General features: G+C 51.3%; 7 protein-coding genes across 7 annotated transcripts; 2 read left to right on the forward strand and 5 right to left on the reverse strand.

The window, feature by feature from the left end:
• Window positions 1–1,169: 1,169 nt before the first annotated feature.
• Window positions 1,170–3,082, reverse strand: BU25DRAFT_395579 (MFS transporter). Its single transcript, XM_033704789.1, has 4 exons — window positions 2,401–3,082; window positions 2,147–2,351; window positions 1,838–2,092; window positions 1,170–1,788 (listed from the first exon to the last, which is right to left on the reverse strand). The coding sequence occupies exons 1-4, from the start codon at window positions 2,826–2,828 to the stop codon at window positions 1,186–1,188; spliced, it is 1,491 nt and encodes a 496-aa protein (XP_033560352.1). The 5' UTR covers window positions 2,829–3,082; the 3' UTR covers window positions 1,170–1,185.
• Window positions 3,083–3,489: 407 nt separating this feature from the next.
• BU25DRAFT_459704 (polysaccharide lyase family 3 protein) lies at window positions 3,490–4,330 on the reverse strand (the record flags this gene model as incomplete). Its single annotated transcript, XM_033710299.1, has 3 exons — window positions 3,490–3,738; window positions 3,816–3,943; window positions 3,994–4,330. The coding sequence occupies 3 exons, from the start codon at window positions 4,328–4,330 to the stop codon at window positions 3,490–3,492; spliced, it is 714 nt and encodes a 237-aa protein (XP_033560353.1).
• Window positions 4,331–5,097: 767 nt separating this feature from the next.
• BU25DRAFT_297673 (multicopper oxidase) lies at window positions 5,098–5,504 on the reverse strand (the record flags this gene model as incomplete). The annotated part of the gene is made up of 2 exons (XM_033701936.1): window positions 5,098–5,300; window positions 5,348–5,504. Coding segments are annotated over 2 exons (360 nt in total), but the record flags the coding sequence as incomplete, so codon positions are not given.
• A 4,560-nt stretch (window positions 5,505–10,064) lies between these two features.
• BU25DRAFT_492305 (PAB-dependent poly(A)-specific ribonuclease subunit PAN2) lies at window positions 10,065–13,987 on the reverse strand. The gene is made up of 7 exons (XM_033711627.1): window positions 13,881–13,987; window positions 13,694–13,801; window positions 13,466–13,641; window positions 13,273–13,399; window positions 12,628–13,220; window positions 12,161–12,580; window positions 10,065–12,109 (listed from the first exon to the last, which is right to left on the reverse strand). Exons 1-7 carry the CDS (start codon window positions 13,899–13,901, stop codon window positions 10,156–10,158), a joined length of 3,399 nt encoding a protein of 1,132 aa, XP_033560355.1. The 5' UTR covers window positions 13,902–13,987; the 3' UTR covers window positions 10,065–10,155.
• A 418-nt stretch (window positions 13,988–14,405) lies between these two features.
• BU25DRAFT_411995 (uncharacterized protein) lies at window positions 14,406–15,894 on the reverse strand. Its single transcript, XM_033706691.1, has 3 exons — window positions 15,504–15,894; window positions 14,615–15,453; window positions 14,406–14,476 (listed from the first exon to the last, which is right to left on the reverse strand). Exons 1-2 carry the CDS (start codon window positions 15,594–15,596, stop codon window positions 14,647–14,649), a joined length of 900 nt encoding a protein of 299 aa, XP_033560356.1. The 5' UTR covers window positions 15,597–15,894; the 3' UTR covers window positions 14,406–14,476; window positions 14,615–14,646.
• Window positions 15,895–16,593: 699 nt separating this feature from the next.
• On the forward strand, window positions 16,594–18,741 carry BU25DRAFT_472408 (PAP1-domain-containing protein; the record flags this gene model as incomplete). The annotated part of the gene is made up of 3 exons (XM_033710849.1): window positions 16,594–17,304; window positions 17,353–18,512; window positions 18,564–18,741. Exons 1-3 carry the CDS (start codon window positions 16,801–16,803, stop codon window positions 18,739–18,741), a joined length of 1,842 nt encoding a protein of 613 aa, XP_033560357.1. The 5' UTR covers window positions 16,594–16,800.
• A 450-nt stretch (window positions 18,742–19,191) lies between these two features.
• BU25DRAFT_411998 (glycosyltransferase family 31 protein) lies at window positions 19,192–21,435 on the forward strand. The gene has a single exon (XM_033706692.1). The coding sequence runs from the start codon at window positions 19,384–19,386 to the stop codon at window positions 20,971–20,973; it is 1,590 nt and encodes a 529-aa protein (XP_033560358.1). The 5' UTR covers window positions 19,192–19,383; the 3' UTR covers window positions 20,974–21,435.
• Window positions 21,436–22,101: the final 666 nt, after the last annotated feature.

Below are 22,101 nucleotides of genomic sequence, written 5' to 3' on the forward strand. Positions count from 1 at the left end.
TGGTGGCATTTCTTTATGTTGTTCTCGATGTTGGCCTGGAAAAGGGTGCTGCGAAGAGATTGGAAGCGTGCCATGTGGCTCCTTGGGTTCTTTAAAGACTTGTCTCCGCTAGTAAGTCCCGAAGAGCTCCTGACTTCCTTGGACGCTAATTTGGCCGAAGTTTTGGAACCGTGCACAGTATTCGCCGTACTTGCAGGGCCTTGGCGTGACTTTCGACTCAGTGAATCGTCAATCTTGGTGTTGTCGTCTGACAGTCTAGACTCTTCGTCGTTCTCTGAGCCTGAGGAGTTGTCTTCATCGTCGCCGTCACTGCTGCTCGACTTGTCGTCAAGTTGAAGATCGTCCAGTATGCGTGAAACTTGTGGTGAAAGAAGACTCATGCCCCGCAGCTCTTCGCGCTTCTCTTTAAGCACATCCTCGGCTGCTGGCGCACTTGATTGCGCGGGAAGTTCGAAGTATGATGCCATGATTGCAGCCACATGAGAAGCGCCTGCCGTCTGACGATGATAAGTGGATACAGAGTGGTGACGATGCAAACCTCGGGGCAATTGTTGAAGCGGCTGAGATTGAACGCGGGGCAGTGCCCTTAGAAGCTCTCGAAGGTTGCAGCTGTCAAGGGTTCTCCTCAAAAGGCGAGGTCGAGAACCTGTGGTCGCATGACAGCGTCATGGTCCTAAGCTAATGATTGGCTCTTCACCGCGTGGAGGCGGCTGACTAACGGCCCGATCTGCAGCAATTGGCTGTGCACACTCCACTCTTGGCTTCGATCTTGGAATCGGCACCACTCCTGCGGCTCTTCGAAACGGCCGTAATCAGTGCATGTTGACCCGGAAAGCTCGTCAGCATCTTGCATGATCGAACATGAGCGCTGCGCTCCACAGACAACGACCATCTCTACTGTTTCGAACGATTGATGGAGTTATCGAAACGCCATCATGATGAGGCTAATATTCTGCAAAGCATCGATGATCATTGCTAGTGCTAGTATCCCATGGAGAGGAGTCTCTAACTGGCCCCAACAACGGCGCACATCTCCAGCCTAGCAGCCCGTTGCGTTGCGATTGGAAGAATAGAAGAGGGTATCATACGAACTCGACCTGCAGTCAACACAACTCAGATGGAGATACCAACACGACGCAGCTCACTTCCGTGAGATCTCAAAATTGTATCACCTTTCTTGTCAACTTAAGCTTGGAAAATCCATCGTGGATGACGATCGCCGAGCTTCAGGTCATCCTCACTGTCGTGGAATCCGTTCGTCTCAGGGTGTTCAGCAAGGAACTGCTGCTTCTGCTTATTTTCCTGCTTCAGCCTCCACCACAGCAGATTGACTACAGCAATGTTCATTACCAGGTAGCCAAGCGCAAAACTGTGACCTAGAACATATCGAGGAGACGTGCTTGGCCTGTACAGCTGCGTACCCAACACGGCCCCGAGGTTACCAATGGAGATCTGCATGGCGTTGGCAGTCGCACGCTTAGTCTGTCCAGATACGTTGATGGCGGGCCAACTGAGTACCAGAGCGACTGATGGGTAGATTCCGATCGCTGCGAGAAACGTTCCCGCGTACGACACACCAGGCCTAGCTTTGGGGTTCTTGTTTGCAAGGAGGATAATATATCCAATGACCGCACAAGCAGATGTAGCGGTAATGAAGGGACCGCGTTTCTTGGTCTTCTCTGACCATATAGCCCAGAAGATGGTGAAGATCGTAGCTATGGCGTATGGAGGGATAGTCAACAGTTGCGATTGAGCAGATGTGTAACCCATATCACGGATGATGGTTGGCTAAACGCTGTCAGTTCGAAACCTCACATGCCACAGACGATACACTTACCAAGAAAAGAGACAATGTGTAAAGAGGCAGACTCATGGTGTGGAAGCCAGCACCATAAAGCCAGACTTTGGGGTCTTTCAGAGCTTCCACAACATCGCTCCACTGAAACTTCTCTTTATTCGTCGCGTCGCTGTCGGCTTTAAGCCTAGCTTGAATGAATGCGCGTTCTTCTTTCGACAGCCAAGAAACAGTGTCCGGATAATTGGAGATGAACCAGTATGCAGCCACTGCAATTGCGATGGTAAGTAGACCTTCCTGCAAGTCTGTTAGCTCGTTTCGATATCAAGCCGGGGAAGCAGATTTGCGCACCAGAATAAAAATCCAGCGCCAACCAGCGTAATTTCCAACTCCGCGCATGTGGCTAATACCCCAAGCTAGGATACCACCGAATGCACCAGCGAGAGAGGCACAGCTGAAGAAGAGCGAAATGCGGTATTGTCGTTCTTCGCGCTTATACCACATACTCAGATAGTATACAACACCTGGAAAGAGACCTGACTCTGTCATACCAAGGCTGAAGAATGTCAGTCAATGATCGGTTCTATGTCACAAGTTCGACTCACAAGAAGCGCACAACAAAGAAGCCGGCCTTGTTATGAGTCACACCCATGAGGGTTGCGACGATTCCCCAAGCCACCGTCAGAGTCGGCAGCCAGAATTTAGGTGTAGTCCTCTTCAGAATGATGTTGCATGGCAGTTCGAACAAAACGTAGCCGATGAAGTAAAGCGTCAGACCAGTAAGATATTCGTTACCGGTCATGTGCAAATCGGTGGTAAGTCCCTCGATACGCGCATTGGCGACGTTGCTTCGATCAAGGAAACTAAGGAGGTACAAGATCGATACTGCAGGAAGCAATCTCAAATCCAGGATGCGCAGTAACTTTTTCTCGTGGATAATACCAGGAACGACCTCAACGTCAGAGTCAGATGGAGTCGAGGCGCCAGGCGCGCCGACCTTTTGGTCGTCAACACGCTTCTCGTCGGTCAACATGGCAGCAAACTGTCAATCAGAAAGTCTTGGGACGTTGGATTAAGAGCACCCAGGGCAGCGGCATATTATACATGCTGAATCCTCCCCAGTGTTTTGGAAATGATGCAAGAACGTGGATGTTGCAGGTCAACCGACCGGCGCCGTCATACCAGTGCTGGGACAGCAAGGTGGGAACAAGCACCCGAAGGCTGCGTTGGTTGCCATTGGGCTGATTGTAAGATCACCTCCGAGGCGAGCCTTCATGCTTATCGACAGGACAAGTTCTGCTCGGCCGAGTGCTGAAATGGCAGGTTGTTTTGTGGAATTGTATGGGCGCTGGCTGCTCGCGAAATCGTGGGGTGGAATGTCGTGATTGCAGATCGTCGGCGCTAGCCGTTTTGTGATCAAACCCGATTGAAGCATAGTCATTCTGGCGAATAAAAGGACGTAAGTTGGTCGAGCAAATGTCAAAATATCCTTGGAGTATGGCGAGCGAGTGAAGCCGTGCGCGGAGAAAGAGCACTGGTAACGAGGCTGCACCTGGGGCCCCAGAAGTCTGGGAAGCACCTGCACAACTTTATTCTTTTCCTCATCAATCTTCACATCTACTTCATAGCGTACATCCGAGTCTCTCAACCCTCATCGGATAGTGCGATCTCAGCCTAACCCTACCACGAGACTTTTAACCAGAGCATGTCCCGCTCTTTGTGGGCTCGCAGCCTCCAGCACACCCGTTGTACATCTGGCAAGGAGTCTTGGTGTCATAGCAGGCATTCTTGATCGTCGCAGTGTCCCCGTAGTTGGAGTTGATACCAGCAAGCTCACCGCCGTTGACGGCAGTCACGCCCTCGATGTAGACATTGCGCTTGCATTGCTTGGAGCAGTTACCGCAAGAACGGTACAGCTTGCCGTAGTCGTTGACGTAGAAGTTCTACAAGAATGTTAGCAAGCATAGACACGAGGGTTGAGAACAAAGAGAGAGAAGGTAAAGGAGGGAGGTAAGCTTACGATGATATTAACAGTACCGCAGCCGTTGTGTTGGACGACCTTATCGGCTGCCTTGTAGGCACCACCACCGATGATCCAAGACTGGTCGCCAGAAACATCGTTCTTGACAGTGATAGCATCCTCGCAGACTACGATAATGTCAGAAGGGCCTTCTACGGAACGATCGATAGGCACATACCATCCTCGAACCAAACGAATTCCAGTGTGCAAGCACCATCGCAGTGGACACCCTCGGCTTGGTTCTTGCCTATGATGCAGTTCTTGAGAGTAGCACCCTTCTTCAGCAGGAAGACGGCATCAGCATCACCACCCTCAGCCTGGTCGTTGCAAGCTCCGCTACCACGGTCATACTTAGCCCAGCCACAATCGAAAGTCTGACCAGCGGCGATAGTGATTACTTGGCTGTTGGTCTTGGTCGAGGTGGGTGTGGGTAGACCACCAGTGTAGCCGTTACAGGCGAGCACTGCAGGTACGAAGAGCGCGGCGATGCCGGCAAGTTTGCCGAGGGACAACATGATGGTCGAAGAAGGCTAAAGAACCAGTGAGTCAATGAAGTTTGGCGTTGTGGTAACCCGAATGTGCTCAAGGCTCAGCACATATATACACCTGCTCTTTGATGGTGTTGTCTATCATGCTCACCGTGAGCCAGGTCAAAGAACGGCGCAATTGGAGGAGATACTACGCCTTCGCTCAATTCGCCGACCCTCTAGCAATCTGAGTAAATTGAGTTCCGTTGTCAGGAAATCTTGGCTGTCTCCTGAGGTTATCGCTGGCAACCGTGCCTGCCTTCTGCCTTGGATCCTCCTCGCTGTCATACAACCCAGGAACCCGAAACCGAAAGAGTCCTTGTATCACCACCCTTGCTATATCAAAAATATACGAACCATTGAAGTGCAAGAGGATTAGCGCTAAGGTGTTTACCCCGGCTTTGTCTGAAACAAAAGGCAGTGGCAAGCCTGAGTTAGTGGTGGAAATTTAGCGAACACAAAACCCGGCATTTGCCCACGAGGAACATACATCGGGACGTCGTCGCCCCACAACATGCTCCCGGGCATATACTTACAGCGGAGAAATATCGAGGATCCGGGTCGGAGGCTTGGTATTGCGGGGTGCGCGAAGCCTTGGTGAAGAGGTGGACGTTGGTCAAGCTTTGGACCGAGTGGTGCTCTATTAGGAAATGGTAAAAACACAACAACAGGGTATATACAAGAAATGGTTTCCTGATAGTGTGCGCAGACCTTTATACACCGGAGTCGTGCTGCTTGAAGCCCTCCTCGGCCACCCACTTATTCCAGTTTCCGCATGTGCCGTACAGTGCGCACTTGTCCTTCACGGTGTCCTTAATCATATTCCGGCCTTCAAGAATCTGTAGAGCAAATCCCATTGATGTATGCCAGCCGATGTGGCAGTGCATCAACCATGCACCCGGGTTGTCAGTCTCGAATGCAATCACCAGCCAGCCAGCCGCAGGCATATTTGCAGTATCTGAAAAGTCAGCTTGATGTCATCGAAGTCAGGGTTAGGGTGCCTACCACGACGCAGTGCATTGAACATATTGAGCTCTTGATTGGTGTAAGTGCCCTTTCCTGCGCTCAGGATGAGGAAGTTGTGGCCGTGAAGATGGATGGGGTGGTTGAGAGGGATTGCAGATTGAACAATGATGTAACTCCACTTGCCCATATCTAGCAGATCAAGGATCAAGTTACCACTATAGGTCGATGCGGTATTCTTGGCAATGACTCTTCTATCCCTTTTTCGTATCCAATACTTCTTGCAATTTTGCAATCGCGTGTACTGCAAAGCTTGTCTTCATCTCTTGGTACCCTAAGCAGAGCCTCTATTTCTGGAAAATACGTAGACGAGTACGAATGTTGAGGGGCTTCAGTACTCCATTCAATGTCCGGCGAAGGCACACGATTTCTTGGACGTGGATAAGAGCGATGATAATCGAGAGTGATGAGGTTGAAGCATTCTATGCGCCGTATCAAAGCATCATCGATGTGAAGACGTCGGATTGTCGTTGTCAAAGGGACGTATTCTGCTTGCACGTTCAAGCCGGGATCGTGCACTCTCTTTGCGCGAAGTCTGGGTGTCTGAGAACGCGTCAAAATTAATGAAGCTGCATCTCTCATACTTTTGTGATTCAGCTTTATGGCGCCTAAACCTGCGCATAACATCCTCAAATATAGCATCAGCTCGAACCCACGAACCTAGCTTTCCACTGGCGGATACGGCCCCGCACATACTCCTGTCGAAGGCAGGCCAGCAAAGGCATTTAGCCTCTGCGCAGGTGATTTCGAATGGTCGAATATGGAAGCGCACAATGAAGGGTAAGGCAACAGTCGTACGCCGCACTGAGAGCAGGAAGGAAAGTACCAAAGAGCTGTGAGTCGGTGTGGATCAGACATTCGAAGAAGAGATATTAATCCAGCTCAAGGAGGAGTGGTTTTTTATGCTGCAGATAGCTACCATGCTGAGAGCGGACAAGCACATGGATTTCTGCGCGCCTCTTTTAAGAGTCCGACACAGAACACGGACTTGCGTCCAATCAAGGGTGTCTGCAGCTAACACAATCTTCAGACGCACAGAAGCATCCAGGCGTACCACGACATCTTTGATCGATGTTTTCAGAGCTTGTAGAGGACAAGGGAAGCATTGAAGTGGAAGACTTATTTGCATACAACGGTACTTGAGTCGAACAAACACCTGACAGCCATGGCGAGTAAGCCAAAGAATTTTTGTTTGATCTGAGTTTTACATAATGAGGAATCGGGGATATATATGGTATGATATCAAAGAAAGAAGCCAGACAGGCATAGGCAAATCTTGACATCCCTTGGTGGATGAAGAGAGGAGAGGCGCCCAAGTCATTTTCAGGACGCTGATGATTTTGAAAGCATAGGACCATCGAGTGAGAAGACATTTTCTTGAGCAGATGCATAAAGTTGGTTTGTTAGGTACGTAGCACGTCTGAATGTGACGATTGCAAGCCCCATGGGAAAGTGGCGGACACCACGTTTACCTTTCCGTGTTTGGAAAGTAAGCGACGCTTGGTGAGAAGGTGAGCACAAGCCACGGGCACAACGCGCTTTTTCAACGAACACCAACATGACCTTTGTGGTCGTATCTTTTGTTCAAGCGGACGAAGATGAATAAGAAACGAGGACTGCCCAGGCAAGATTATATATCTCGTCGGGCAGCACGAGCAAAACATGCAAAAGGACTTTGATGGATTCGGATGCCTTCCAGGAACCATGTGTGAAAGCGCAACCATTTTCCAGTGAATCGTGAAGGGGCACAAGGGGTAGTCGTAATATGGGTGTTGGTGTATTCTCGGAGTAGAGAAACAGAATTGAAGACAGCATATCGGATATGTAGCTGAGAGATCAGCTAGCAGGAATAGCATGGCCGACAACCTCTGTAAGTAGTAAAGAAGCTATGTACAATCAAATTAAAAGGAAGCTGAGAAGAGCAAATTGCTCTGATTTTTAAGAGGCGGTAAGCAAATTACTTCTTGACATCAACTTTTGGATTCAAACTGCCAGTCATTGATAATATTGCACTTTTTAGGGCTCGTGGAGGTAGACAGAGCATCTTCGCCCTCTCTCTCTTTCGTCCCCTTATGCTTTGAGTTGTGCAAGCCCGTTGTAGAAGACAAACATCAGGCTCAATTTTTCCGGTCTAAGGGTATCAGTGTGAAAAGAGTGTGACAAAACACCACATTGAGGTTTTGCAGAGAGTATGAGGGCGTAAAGACACTGTACAGCTTGCTTAGAGTCATTTCGAACAGAGGTATCGAGAGGCGTGTATAAAGAGGGAAGACGGAATAGCAGATGTTATGTAGACCAGAACTCATGCATGGCAATGAGAAGATGAGAATGATGAAAAAATATTATTATAAGCTTTTATGTTGCGGTGTTGGTTGGTCTGTACAAGGTCTGACTGTACGACCGACAGACTACCCTAGTCTCGTGTGTGACAGGTCACTGGCTTGAGGTCAGGTATATATTCGTCACCTCCCAGCTAGATAGCAACTTAGCGCAGTCTTCCATCGACCCGATAGTCCTACGTTATTTTTTACCGTAGCTATCATAATACCACAGCGGCCCACGCCGCAACATTATATGCCCACCCATAGGCGCAGCGATCAAGATCACCAGACAAAATGAACCAATATTTCAAAATCTCTTATTCCAAGCAAGCTGAACGAGCTCGCAGAAATATCTGGAATGCATTCTAGATCTCTCTAGAAACAGAAGCATGGTACTCGCATTGTATCCTCCAATAGAGAATTGTTGAGGGAAAAGAATGCGCAACAAGCGTCCAGTTTTGTTCTGATTGTTTTGGCGGAGAGAAACATGCCCAACTTGTCAAGAAAATTCTTGAACTCGCAAGAGGAGTGCAGATGAGTAAAAGATGAGAGGCGACGCTAAAGGAGTCATTATATGCTGCTAATGCGAAGATGTGCACGTAAGGTAGGAAGCCGAACAAAGGCAGCAAAGCACATGTCAGAAGTAGAGAGTCATTTCTGGAGGAACAAGGTCATATGGGCCACTATTTGCCAGCGATCTGCTGCACTGATTTTCCAGCCCATTCGATTAGTTCGGTTTGCTTCCCCACCCTTTCACTGCTATTCCCTTCTACTATATAGTCTCGATCGATCCCCGCCATAGATCTTAAGATCAATCAACTCAATCATCGCAACCCTTCCACAGCCACAGGTATTCATTTTAGAGAGAACAATGGAGGAAATGTCGAAATAAAAACAAGAAAAGTTAGTGAAGTAGAGCCTTTATGTACCACTGACGACCCAGCGTTGACGGAGCATCGAACTTCTCGCGGGCACTTTGAACCGCAATCTCCCAAACAACATGACGTCAGTGCGTATTTCTTGCAGTAGATGCAATAAATGAAGGTGTAACTGCGCAGGGCAGCAAGTCAGGGTGGAACCGCGCGAAGCAGTAGATTCATTGTATTGTGTTCTTCTGCTTTTCCGCGATTGACCTCACCAGGCCATCAGCAGGGTCTGTCTACATGACGTATCTGCTGTGCAGTTAAGGGAGAAGGTGCTTATTTGAACGAGCAAGAGCACCACACTAACACACGTGGCACACGTGACCTCCATACTCCATAAACTGTCACAGTAGTTGTCTTCAATATACCCGCAATCCCAAGGATACAGAAACATGCAAATGTCCTCAGTATGTTTAGACTGACGGTAATAGATTAAAGGTAGGCCCACAGCCACATGCGTGTGTACCAGTGTGGTTTTGAGTGGACGACAGCATGATTTTGTCTTTCCAGTATTTTTGAAAGGCTTATTCAGAGGCGATGAGAAGTGAAGGCAACGAAGTAAAGCTTCACGCACGGTTCGAGCCCCAGTGCCTGCGAACATGTCTTCCAGAAGTAGGGGTTTTGCGTGTGCTTCCTAGCCCACGACAGCAGGCTAGACTATTGCGCTTTTCCGGGATCACTTTTCGGAAACACAGCTGCAGATTGTAGTAGTCAGACAGTTTGAAGGACGATCCTCAGAGCCAGAAGTGCAGGCAGACGTATCAACAAGATGGGGTATTTTTGGTCGAAGACTGTCAGAGTTCAGTGAAGAACTGTACGCAAAGGGAGGAATTTGAAGATTGTACTGAGGTTGTGTTGAGTGAAGCTACGAACAGTATATATAGGTGAGTAGCTGTAAACAGCGCTAGTGTGACGTGGCAGTCACTCTCATGGAGGTGAGGTACAACAGGCAGGAGCACCCTGAACCGTGACAATGACATATTTCGGTCGAGTGTATCATTTTAGAAATGGAAACCAAAGCATAATAAGGAGGGGGCAGTGAAAAATCCGAGAAGGGCTTTCTACAACCTGTTTCAATCTTCCGCGCGCTCGACAAGGCTGCTATGGATATTGTAGGCACTGACCGGCCAACAGAACATAGGACCGTGAGAGTCGGGATTTTGGAGATTCACATATGAGCGAGATGAGAAGCGCGCTTGACATGGCAGCGATCAGACTCGGCTTTTCGTTCAAGGCAGAACCATGTGCCAAAGTTCGACAAGTCTCAAGTGACAAGTTTGAAAGGAGAGCAGACAGACACATACGCGGTCTAGTAAAAGCTATGCGGACAGACAGAGATATGGAGTCTGTACATGGACCATTTGAAACAAAAGACAGAACTGCGAATGAGGAATGGAAGGATTGCAGAGCCGCCGTGGGCTTTATAAACGTGCAAATAGAGATGTTTTTGATTTGGCTAATCTTCGATAAAAGGAAACTTCGATAAAAGGAAAACAAAGTCCACCACGCCTTTTATCCAACAGTTCTTATTTCGCGTGCCACTCCGCTACCTCATAGGACTCCTGAACCCAATAGTCCCAAACATCCCCCCCTTCTTCGGCGTCGTCATCGGCTCGGGCGTATTCCTCCCCGTGCCCGCCTGACTGACCATCCCCATCGCGCCCTGCCCCACATTCGCTCCACCACTGCCAGGAGCCTTGAACCTATACTGACTTCCCGTCGCATATATATCATTGAGCATCTGCTCCAGCACGCCCGCATCTACAAACTCCTCGTATTTGCGCCATAGTTTGAGTGCGGTGGTGGCGTCTTCAATGGAGTCGTGTGTGTCTTGCTGGATGCTCTCTTTCAGCACACACCAGGCGAGGAACTTGAGGTTGAGTTTGCGCTTGTACTCCGGGAGGAAGAAGAGATTCGATGTGTCGACGACTTGGTTCTTGGGGACGTGGATGTTGATTGTGCGGAAGTCGTTGGCTAGGCTGTGGCCGACGAAGACGCAGCCTAGGTTGAGCAGGAGCCAGAGTTTCTTGTATGCGTGTTTGAGGCTAACGAGTGCGTGGGGTGAGGTCTCGCGGTTGAGATCGCCGGGAGAGATGCCGGACCAGGCGGTCAAGTGATCGACGACGGGTTCGCTGACTGCAATATAGTCGTCAATGAAGGGTAGGCCGGCGTGTTCGCCTGAACCGCGGCAGACTGAAACACGAGCTAAACCTTTGCGGTCGGGGCGGATGGTTTGCCGAGTTCCATCTGCTTTCATCTCAATCTCTTCAGCCTGAAGGCGGATGAACTCTGCGTCGATGGCGACGGGGTAGCCAGGTTTTGGTGCTTCGGCCTGCGCCTCGAGAAGCTTGAACTTGGAGTCTGGAGGCGTGGGGTTTGATGACCACCATCTGTACAGAATCGAGGCATCGAGGTTATCTTTCCACGAGTCGTCGATCTTGTTCCTGGCCGCCTTTAGCTGGTAAGTCAGCACGGAAGGCAGCTTCCAGCCTGGTTCGAAGCGAAGTGCTTCTTCCTTGGGTATTGGCCTGACTAAGAAATCGTTGAACAGGTGCCACTTGTCTTCTGTTGTTGCTTCGCGAGATGATGGGGCAGTGTTGATGGTAGCAACTAGGTGGGGCTTCTGATGCTCTCCACTGTTGATGTCGGCGACAACGCCGATCAACTCGAAGACCATGATGTCGAATACACCTCGTTGCAGGTGTAACTTCAGATCCTGGCCTTCGAAGCAGTAGAATTGGCCTTGATCAACTATGATACCGATCTCCTGAGGTAGCCAGTGCGGTATCGACCACAACAGCTTGGCTTCATGACTCTGAATTGCTGCATTGAGCATCAAAACGCCAGGAATGGTCTGAATGGTTTTCCTCTGCACCATTTGTTGATATCTGTTGCACTTGGTGCACCACCCTCGCGTCTGATCTTGACGTTCAACACTAGCTTTCAGGATCTGGGAGAAAGTTGGGCGCGGTATCCTTGTGTTCTTCATTACGTGTTTCGCAGGGTACACGAGCTCGTTCACGAAGTTCTTTCCACCACGTGCAGTTTCGTTTGCGCATTGCGCACATCTCATGCTTGCTCTGGCTTGTGTCTCCAGAATGCGATCCATTGGTGAAGGTCCTGAGTTGAGTGGTAACATCTGACGCACTTCGTCTGATATCTTGTCCAATAAGAATCGATTGAGATTCTGCACCATGCTCGTGAGAGCAACGTTAGGAGCAAACTCCTCCAACAAATTGAGTGAGACTGCGTTTGATAAGCTGCTGAACGTCTTCAGGAAGTTTGAGGCTTGGCAATTCAGTCCTGCAGCCTTCTCGAGCATATCGATCAGAAACCCCAGCTCGCATAGAAGACATGATTCGAACAGACATGCCGATGCTGTGTGTTGAAGTGCGATGTTCCGAATGAGAGGTGTAAAGCGGAGCAATTGCAGGAGAGAATTGGCGTACGAGTTGGCGATGTGTGTCTCTAGCCCGGAGTAGGGGGTTTGATTGTAGTAACTGTGGTGAAATCAGCAAAGAAACCAAATTGCATGGACAGAGTGAGCATACGCAAAGTCGAAATCGTCAACGCCAAATTTGCTGTACTTGATCTCCACGTTGCCGTACATCGACGGCACTTCTTTCCGTGTGACGTCTTCCAGATGCAGATCTGTCAATGACTCCATTGTCTCAGTTGTCTTGCCATCGGTATCGCTGCTGTACGATTGCACTGCACGAGACTGCTCGCTCAAGAACTTGGGTGCTGACAATGATTCTGTAACACGGTCTGACTGCCGCCTAGATTCCGCTTGGTTTCTCCGCTTCGTACGAGGGTTCTTTGCGAAGAAGCCCATCTCGGTTCGCGTCATACTGCTCAAGATGGAGGCATCGATCTTCGGCGGCGGCGCACCCACTTCGAACACTATGTGGCTCGGCCAGCTGGAAAGGAGGTTCTCTTTGTAGTATGGCATGCCGACAGTGTTCAAGGGTCTGCATGAAGTGAGCAAAAGTACCCAGTTGAGAGGTAGAAGGCTTACGTGTCTGGTGACCAGTCCATAGTAGGTGGTGGTATAGGGTGATCAGCGAATTCGGTGGGATTGCTATACTCCGGGAAGTGCACCTTCGAAGGGGAACCCCACAAGTGGACTTGCCCATTGCTGTCAGACAACGCGAAAGCTTCACCGGAAGGCGCCATTTCGAGGCCATGAAGATACGAGTCGTATAAATTGATCTGTCGCAGATTGGCAGCTTCTGGGTTCATCAGGTCAATGACCTGCATTTGTCCGTTGTGTGAAGCAATGATGGCAGTGGTCGACATGCGAGGATGCATTCGAACGAAAGCTGCACCAGTGTGGAAAGGAATTGGCGGCAGTTGCTTCAATGTCTTCAAAGAAAAGACATGTGTGAACGGATCGAGCATGTAGGCGTTCTGCTGCCGAGGCGACCAGCCACATGTCGCCAGGAAATCTCCTTTCGCATCCATATCACTGATACTACCAGTGTGTCCGTCGAAGGCTTTGATGTTGGAGAGCGAGTTCGAGTCAAGGATATGGATGCCGCCGGTCTTAGTGGCTGCGCATATGTATTGGCCTGCACGTTTCATGATGGTGTACTGAGCTTCGGCTGGAAGCTGTATGGAGTCAGTATAGATAGCATCCTGGTGCCAATGCCTGCAGACTCACAGTCTCGGTGATGGTACCCTTCTCCACGTCCACCTTGAACATTCGATCCTGGCATCCTGCGACAAGGATCTCTCGTGTGCCCTTGGAAGTGAAGTTCATACAGCTGAGGTCCTTGAACTCGTTGCTCCTACAGCCCATACATCAGCACTTCTCCACTACCTCTCATACTATTTTGTCTCCAAGCCAAACATACGTAAGATGCCATTGCGTTATACCGCGACGGTGGGCGTAGTGAACGCTCTGCTTCGAGATCGATAGGATGCCTTTCTCCGTGAAGAGGAACTGCTTAATTGGACCTTCGGCGGCGGCATGACCGCGGTAGGAGGTGTACCGCTCGAGGGTTGCGCCGTAGAAGGAGGTGATGCGCCCCTGTATACGTGTAAGTGGGTGCAGCAAGGGTGAGTGCAGCTTAGGTGCTCACGAGGCTGTTGCCGGTCCACAGCAATTCTTGGGACGTGTCAAAGGCAAAGGTCGCTACGGGCGTGGGAGGGTGGTGCGGTCCTGGAGGAGGCAGCTGCACGAATGCAAGCTATGGATTCATCAGCTGTTGTTCGCTGCGCAATGTATCGCAGCTTGTCCTGGGCGCAAGCGGCATTGGTGGTGCGTACCTCGTCCCAGTCCGCCTCCATACTGACAGCACGTTCGCCGATGTTATGTGCCTGTGACGCGTCTTCCACATGCTTCAGACATTCTCATCGTTCCCCAGGAAGCGAGTTGCGGAGTCGTGAGTGAGGTCGAAGCTACGCGGCGCGTTTGAGGCATGATTGGCGGTCTTGCCCCACCTAACAAAGCCAAGCTCGGCGTGCTCGGGGAGGTGTCACTGTCAACAGCACCTGCGTAAGCAACATCCTGGTCAGGTACTATGAAGGCGCTTTCATTATTGATGTTATTCTGCCTGGCAGGTATCCACAGCTACTAATGTACTACAAAGAAACATCCGTCCTGAAATTACAACATCCATGCTCTCGAAACAATTATTGTATCTTACCTGGCCATGTACGCGCGATGGCGAAATGTCTAAACAGAGCTGTCAAACCACAGCGCGCAAGTCATTTGGGTATCGAATGCCTGTTGAGCCGGTCGAACTTAGTGCTGGACGCTCACAGAAGGAAGTTGAGGAGGCCCAGAAGTCATACCGAGTAAATGCTGACGCCAGAACGCCGTAAGCCTGGGGAGGCTTGAAGTCATGAGATTGTGTGCTGGCCTGAATAGAGTCAGCTTTGTCCATACAATAGTGTCTCGCTGACAGCACTTGATGCCGCATGTGTTTCAAGGATAGACTGATAATGCTCGAGGGTACAGCGTAAGCCAGGTCCAAAAACTCTTGTTGTTGAGAACGTACCTCTGGAAAGTCAGCCGCATGCGCCGATGCGCTCAGTACTTGGCTTCATCGTCATCGTCAGCATCTTTCTTGTGATCATAGCGTTGGCGTTTGTGGGTTTCGGTCATGCCCTTGCCAGAGCCTGTAAAGCCAACTCTGCTACCGAAGGCGTTGCTTGTCCGGAACATGGACTCCTTCTTTGCGATCTTCTTTCCAACACCTTTGCTCTGGAAGTCCTTCCAATTGCCCACACTCTTCTTTAGCTGGCCCTTGTTGGGTACCCTGTTGACGCGCTTGGGTTCGTCGAGAGCTGCGGCAGCCTTGGCGGTTTGCGCATTCGGGTTGACACTTGTGGGACCAGAGATGACGTGCGGTGTTGATGTGGTGGGCGTTACTGGTGAAGGGGCAGCGGCAGGCTCGGGCTCACGCTTCCTCTTGCTCGGTAGTGGTCGCACACGGTCGCTGTCGACGGTCAAAGTGTCGTCGTACTCGATGAAGCGCACAAGGTACTTTGGCGCAGAAGCTGATCCGAGGATACTCTGGATCTTTGCCTTGTACCAGGACCTGTCTGTCCACTGCGCCTCGCACATGTCGCCGGTGCTGAAGACTACAGGCTTCTCAGGCTCCTGCTTCTCCATAGCTTTTCTAAGAAGAGGATGCTTCTCTGGGTCGAACTTTGGTGCCGCTGGCGCAGGCGCTTGGGGGAGCTGTGCCTCGAGAGGTTCGAGCTGCGCCCTGAATCCTGCAATGGTGGCGTCGTGCGCTGCGACTGCCTGCTCTGCTTCTGACTTCATAGCCTCCCACTGCTCGCGATCCTCGCCAGGCCCCATGCCGCTCAACTCAGCATCGATCCCAGATATCTAAGAATGGATTAGTTGACTGCAGACACACGAGGTAGTTGTTTGCTTACAGTGGTCGCCCACTCATCGCGCTTCTTCTCTTCATTTTGAATGTCGCGCTTGATATACCAGATCTGGTCCTTGATCGCCTTGATGTCCGCCATTGTGCTATGCTTGACTTATGAGCAAGATGGTCGTAGTGATGGTGATGTGGTTGAGAGTGGACGATGTCCAAAAAGTCGCGTTGGAGTCGCGGCGAGCATGACGCTTGGAAGGCGGCCGCATTTCTTGGCATCTTCTCCACTCTGTAGGCCCTCTCTTCCGCCCTACAAACATTGAGGACAGTGACACAACGTGGGGAATGCTGCTGAAAGTCGGGAGCAACTGATGAACATCAAAGAGTCTCTCGTCAGCGGGCGAGTTAAGCCGTATGTACTACCTCAGTCACGCTGACATGCTCCTCACTAAGTATCGAAGCCAATTCATGAAAGGCACCTCGCACTAATCACCAACGCATCACGAGCTCGGACCGAAAGTCGAGGAGCCTTACGTTTGAGGACAGCAACAAGTGATAGAATCAACTCAGCTCGTGCATCGGTGCATCGGTGCATCGTCAAAGAGTCAAGCACCTGATGGAGCAATAAATTGTTTTCCTGCCTTGTCAGGAACAGGTGCGGCAATCGGCTCATGCTCTTCGATGGCGTTCTCGAAACCCCACCATGGCGGATGCCGCAGTTGATTGATAAGCGATTAGCCCGTGAGTCTTTGGCCTCTGCTGCGCCCTTCTCCCCTCCACCCACCAGTCACACTCCCCTGTGCAGCCTATCAGTGTAGCTCGTTCATTTCTGCCGACGCTCTCCGCCGGTGTGCGAGTGCGCAATCCTTGCTCCACGAAGTCGCCCGTTTCATCTGACAGGGTTCACCAATGGACTAGGCCTTCAAGGCAGCGAGGCTACATACAGGCGAATTTGCTGCCGCTTCTCCTCCATCCTCTTGACACCTTGCGACCTGATATCTGTAATCTCTGGGCTGAACGCTCCCACGGACCCCATTGAGTGTGCTCTGCGCGCGGAACGCTCTCGACCCGCTATCTAGCACGCTCACGCCTACTACCGCCTTTGAGTCCGCCTCCGCTCTGACCCGCGTGCGAGCAGCTGGTCGCTACTGTCTCGCACCTCCTGCGTCATACATACAAACAATCCGAGTCGCGGAGTGCCCACAATTCTATCAAGCGGTGTTCCAGCGGGTGGCAAAAAAGCTGCTCTAGGATAGCAGATCGGCAGCCAGCCAGCCCCTCCAAGCAAACCCCAGGCCTGTGAAAGGGCTCAACTTCCCCAGAACTCCTCCAACCCCACACCGACCGTCACGATGTCTGGCACCGGCAATGACTTCCAGAACGGGGCGCCGTTCTACCTCGATGCGACACAGCAGGACCTGCTCTTAGCTGCTCTTGCCTCGAACAACCAGAATCCCAACGATCTCTTCTCCGACATCAATGGACTAGACGCAAAGCAACCCTTTGGCAACGACCAGTTCCAGTACCCTGTCAACAACCTCGATCCCACCACTTTCTTCTCGCCGCAACAAAGTACTCCCGCCAATGCGTTCGGTACTTTGGGTGTGGATGAGAGCCCGTTCATCGACTATCTCGACGGCGACAACACCCTCGACTTCGATGGTGCTAATAGCGGAGCTCGCATGATCGGCTCTCTTCCTGGTGATTCACCTGAAGGGGAGCCGAACGACAAGCGGAAGAGCCCGGATGAGGATGGTGAAGAAGACGATGAAGAAGGCGGAGGTAAGCGCCGGGAAGGTGACGACAAGCAGGCTAAGAAGCCTGGTCGCAAACCACTAACCTCAGAGCCTACTACAGTACGTTCGCCCGGCAGCATCTGGAGATGGCGACTAACAAGCATGTAGAAGCGCAAAGCCCAGAACAGGGCCGCTCAGCGAGCCTTCAGAGAGAGAAAAGAGAAACATTTAAAGGATCTGGAGACCAAGGTCCTAGAACTAGAAAAGGCATCAGACGCTGCCAACCATGAGAACGGCCTTCTTCGTGGTCAAGTTCAGCGATTGCAGATGGAGTTGCGCGAGTACCGCAAGCGTCTCTCGCTCAACAGCACCGGCATCAACCGCACCGCTCCTGCCACAAGCTTCAGCTCCATGCTCAACAACACCAACAGCAACTTCCAATTTGAGTTCCCACGATTTGGTGGCCTTCCTGGCAGCCAGCTTCTCGAGAACGGTCCATTGTTGAAGCTGAAGTCGACGTCTATGTCCATAGCTCGACCGGCCGTTCAGACCTTCAGTCCATCGAGCACAGCTAATGAATCTTTTGTCCAATCACCTGTCAATGGTGTCAGTCCTGCGACCAACGGCTCTCGCTCAGGTAGCACCACCAGCGTGCACAACACCAACAATGCCACACAGAAGCCCCACCGCAGCAGCACAGATAGCTCGGTCGTGTCACAGTCACGTGTCTTCCAGTTCAACAGCGGCTCGTCGACACATTCAAACTCTCCTCCCACGTCTTCTACCTCACCAACAAATCAGGACTCGTCGTGTGGCACAACACCAGAGCCAGGTCATACCTCGCCGGGCCGGAAGGATACGATCGCAGACGGATATGTATGTCATGGCAACTCGGAAGGTGAGGTCCTCTTCTGCGAAAAGCTCAACATGGCCTGTGGCAATCCACGCAACCCCGTCCCTCGTGCCAAGTCAATGTCCAAGTCTGACGACAATCCGTCTCCTGCAGTCACACAAGCCAAATCACCTGGCCCCAATTTCAACGGTATCGACTTCTTTGCCAACCAAAACGGCGGCGCATTCGAGCCGAATCTCTTCGGGGAGTACCGCGATACGAACACCGCCATCTTGGGCACCGACGGCGACTTCAACAGTGGCTTTTTCAACGATGCCTTCCTTAATACTGGCTACGGTAGTCCCTTCCACTTCGGTGACACGCCGGCTGTGCAGAAGCCGAATCCTCTGGAGCAAATTGAGCGCATCCAAGATGGCGAAGAGGAGGTCGTCCCGGGCGAGGATATCGGTCAGATGCTCAACTGCCACAAGATCTGGTTAGTAACACAACAATCATGCAATCGATCGAACATGCTAATGATCAATAGGGACAAACTTTCAAGTCGCAATGACTTCAAGGATGGCACCATTGATATCGATAACCTGTGCTCCGAGCTCCGCGCTAAAGCTCGCTGTTCTGAAAGCGGTGTCGTTGTCGACCATAAGGATGTCGAAGAGGCGCTCAAGCGTCTGCCCAAGGACCAGCAGCAAACTTGGTCGCAATGAACGACATGATTTCTTTTCTTCTATGTACCAGCTTTTGGTTTGGGCGATACCAGTCATTCGTTGAGCGCGATTCAGCAGCTTTCGGACTTTGAGACGATACGATGACAATCCACGTTGGGTATTGGCGTTGATGGAGCAGTGAGGATGAGCACTCAAATGGATCATTCCTTGAGGAGCATCATGGGGGTGATGAATAGGCGTTATGTTGACTTCAACTCAGCTTCATCTAGTCCGTAGTTCAATTGAGATTCAAGTAATCAATGAGCCTCATGTCTTACTTTGCCGACCAAATCTCTTCCCAAATTAGATGATATTGACAAGAGCTACGGTGATTACCGTCGTTGCCTCAGCCGCACGGGTCTGCGGCAAGGGTCGTTATTCCGGTCCCCACATAAGGCGATCCTCTAGCAGCAGCCCCACGAATGAGAGCCGTGAAACTCCCTAGCTCCTGCAGTCAACATGCCGCGTCTCTAGCAGGAACAAGCTTGCGTACGCCATAACTTCTTCATACGCGTGCCTCGACATGTACACTTCCACTGACCTCACCGTCAGTTGTCTGTTGAACCTCTTCTTCGCGACTTTTTCAACATCATGGTCATGACGTAATGTTCCAATGTTAAAACGTCACTCCTCACCTTCAACATGCTGGCACCTCTGCGCCGCTTCGTCCAAAGCCCCAACCCCTTCATGAACGGGCACGCGATTGGACTCACTCGAAGCGCTGCTTCGAGCCCCCGGCGATGGCTCCGTCTCCTACTGATGATCGCTTTCATAGCCATCAGCGTCAATCTATTGCTCCTCCTCGACTCGACCTTTGTTGGAAAGCTACCAAGTCAAATCCTGGGCAACCAAGCATTCCACCCCAAGCCCTTCGCGCCCGCCCCGCACGGTCTCGAATCGCAAGGCGATAGCAATGGACAAGACTACTGGCTATGGGAGACGAAGACCCTGTTCAAGAAGAAAGAGAACATTGACTGGAATGTCGGGATCATGGACGAATGTTTCCTGTTCCCCAGAGACATCTTCAACAAGGTACAGGTTGTGCTCAAGACAGGCACGGCAGATGACGGAGCAAGGACGGACGCGATGGTGAACACGATAATCAAGTGCATACGAAACGTGCTCATCGTCTCGGACGGAGACCATACTTACGGGCCTCACAAAGCCGTCGATGTACTCGCGGACCTTCCGGCGAAGACATACATGAAGGAAGAGGATTATTTCGTCTACGAGACGCAAAGGAACGCTACTCGCGATGGCATAGAGCTCCATCAGGGTCATGAGGGGTGGAAGATTGACAAGTACAAGTTCCTTCCGGGGGTAGAGAAGGCGATCGAGCACAACAGCAAGGCCAAGTGGTACGTCTTCCTGGAGTCAGACACGTACTTGTTCTGGGACAACATATTCCGCCTTCTTGACAACTACGACCCTTCACTGCCGTACTTCTTCGGCTCGCCCTCACCTGGGCGAAAGTACCGTCCCAACCCAAAGTCTGAAGACGAAGAGCAGGTGTGGTTCGCATACGGTGGCTGCGGTTTCATCCTCTCTACAGCTGCAGCGCACCGACTCGTCGATCTCCCGCGCAATAGACTCGGCGTCAAGGGTCCCCGGCTCACAGCCGAATACGAGGAAGACATCAGGAACGACTGCTGCGGCGACAGTATCTTGGGATGGGCGCTCCACGACAAGGCTGCAGTGGGCATCAGCGGTCTGTGGCCCATGTTCAACCCGCACAGGCTTGAGGACGTACCGTTTGGCAGAGATTACTGGTGTGAGCCTGTCATCAGCCTGCACAAAACTAACCCCTCGTTCATGAAAGAACTTTGGAACTGGGAGAATGAGCAACATCAGCAACACGAGCGCCCTTTGCTATACAGCGATCTTCTCTTTTCTTTTCACAGCAACTTCTCACAGCGCGAGAACTGGGATGCAGCCTTTGACGCAGGCTTCCAACTTGATCACAATTCCACAGTACACACAAGCCTCCATGCCTGCGAAGCCGGTTGCTTTGCGCATGAGGAGTGTCGACAGTACACCTGGCACGGAGCGCATTGCTATTACGCAAAAGCGCTGTATATCGGCCACGCGAAAGAGCCGGATGGGTTTCACGAACCGGAGGACCGAAAGTACATCAGCGGTTGGGATATTACGAAAATACAAACATGGAGTTTGGAGAATACATGTGGGGAGGGAGCGCATTGGGTGAAACCAAGCGTTAAAAGAAAGTACTGAGCGCCTGAGGTTCAGGTCGAGAACTACGCCAGGGCGAGAGGCGGTAGCCGTACCCAAACGACAACCTGTTATCATGTTGCACGGCCCGAGCCTGTAAGCCCTTCAGCACTTGACTCGAGGTCAGGGGAGCCTAAGGAGCAAACACTAGACGGACAACACGTTGGCATCGAGTTTTGAAGACGAAGTGATCGGCTTGAGGCATCATGGTTTCACCACAAGCCATATCGCCGGGCAACATTTGGTAAACAATACCGATAAACAATACCGATCAGCCACACCAGTTGCACCGTGCAAAAGTCAATTGAAGGCTTGATCTTCACCGGAAATCATCGCATTGCATCAGTAGCAAGGCTAGCGTGACGTTCACTGCAGGACATGCAGGTCTTTAGCTACACACGTCGAATGTCACACCGTAGATCAACTTTATCGCCATACGCGCAAATATAATCTTGATTGCCAAAAGCAAAACCACCGAAAAGTTTTGTCACATTGACAGGCGGAGAAGGCACCGCTGCTCTTCAGTCGTCCACAATGAATGCAGAACTAGTGAAATGACCCGTTCGCCCTGATCGACGCTTGGTTCCCCGCGGAAGTCGGATGATCTGGAAGTTTTTATTTGTCCGCACGTGGATGCAGGGCAGGTGAACCGACGGCACTTTCCTAGCTCACCGGTTAGCCCGCGAGTTTTACGCCTTGGGGCACGGCGCGCTGGCCCAGATCAACGCCATCAACGCCATCAACCCCGCCAGCAATAACCATGGGGTTCCCGCCACCACGTCGCGAAACGTCAAACCGAGATCGAAAATCTTGACAGTCTGGAGTTGCGGTTCGCCTGACAAGAGCCAGCCGGAGACGTCTCCGCATCTGGATCTCGTGATGACCTTGCCGTAAGGTTCACTCCAACGGTGAACAAGGTTAGAGGTGCAGTCTCAACATGATGATATGCATGGAGACGGTGCATTTGCGGCTTATTGCCTAATGGCGAGTGAGGCTTGGAAATCATTTGCCTCATCTCAAGCCATCGTCTTCTCTTCTTCTCGAAACCCAGGGACATCTCTTCATGTCTTTCTGGTAGCGAACAACAACCAAACTCAGTCATGTTGCGATTCATGACCTACCTGTGCTGCG

This window comes from Macroventuria anomochaeta (genome assembly GCF_010093625.1).
Source record: "Macroventuria anomochaeta strain CBS 525.71 unplaced genomic scaffold BU25scaffold_22, whole genome shotgun sequence".
In the NCBI taxonomy this organism is placed as follows: Eukaryota; Fungi; Ascomycota; class Dothideomycetes; order Pleosporales; family Didymellaceae; genus Macroventuria; species Macroventuria anomochaeta.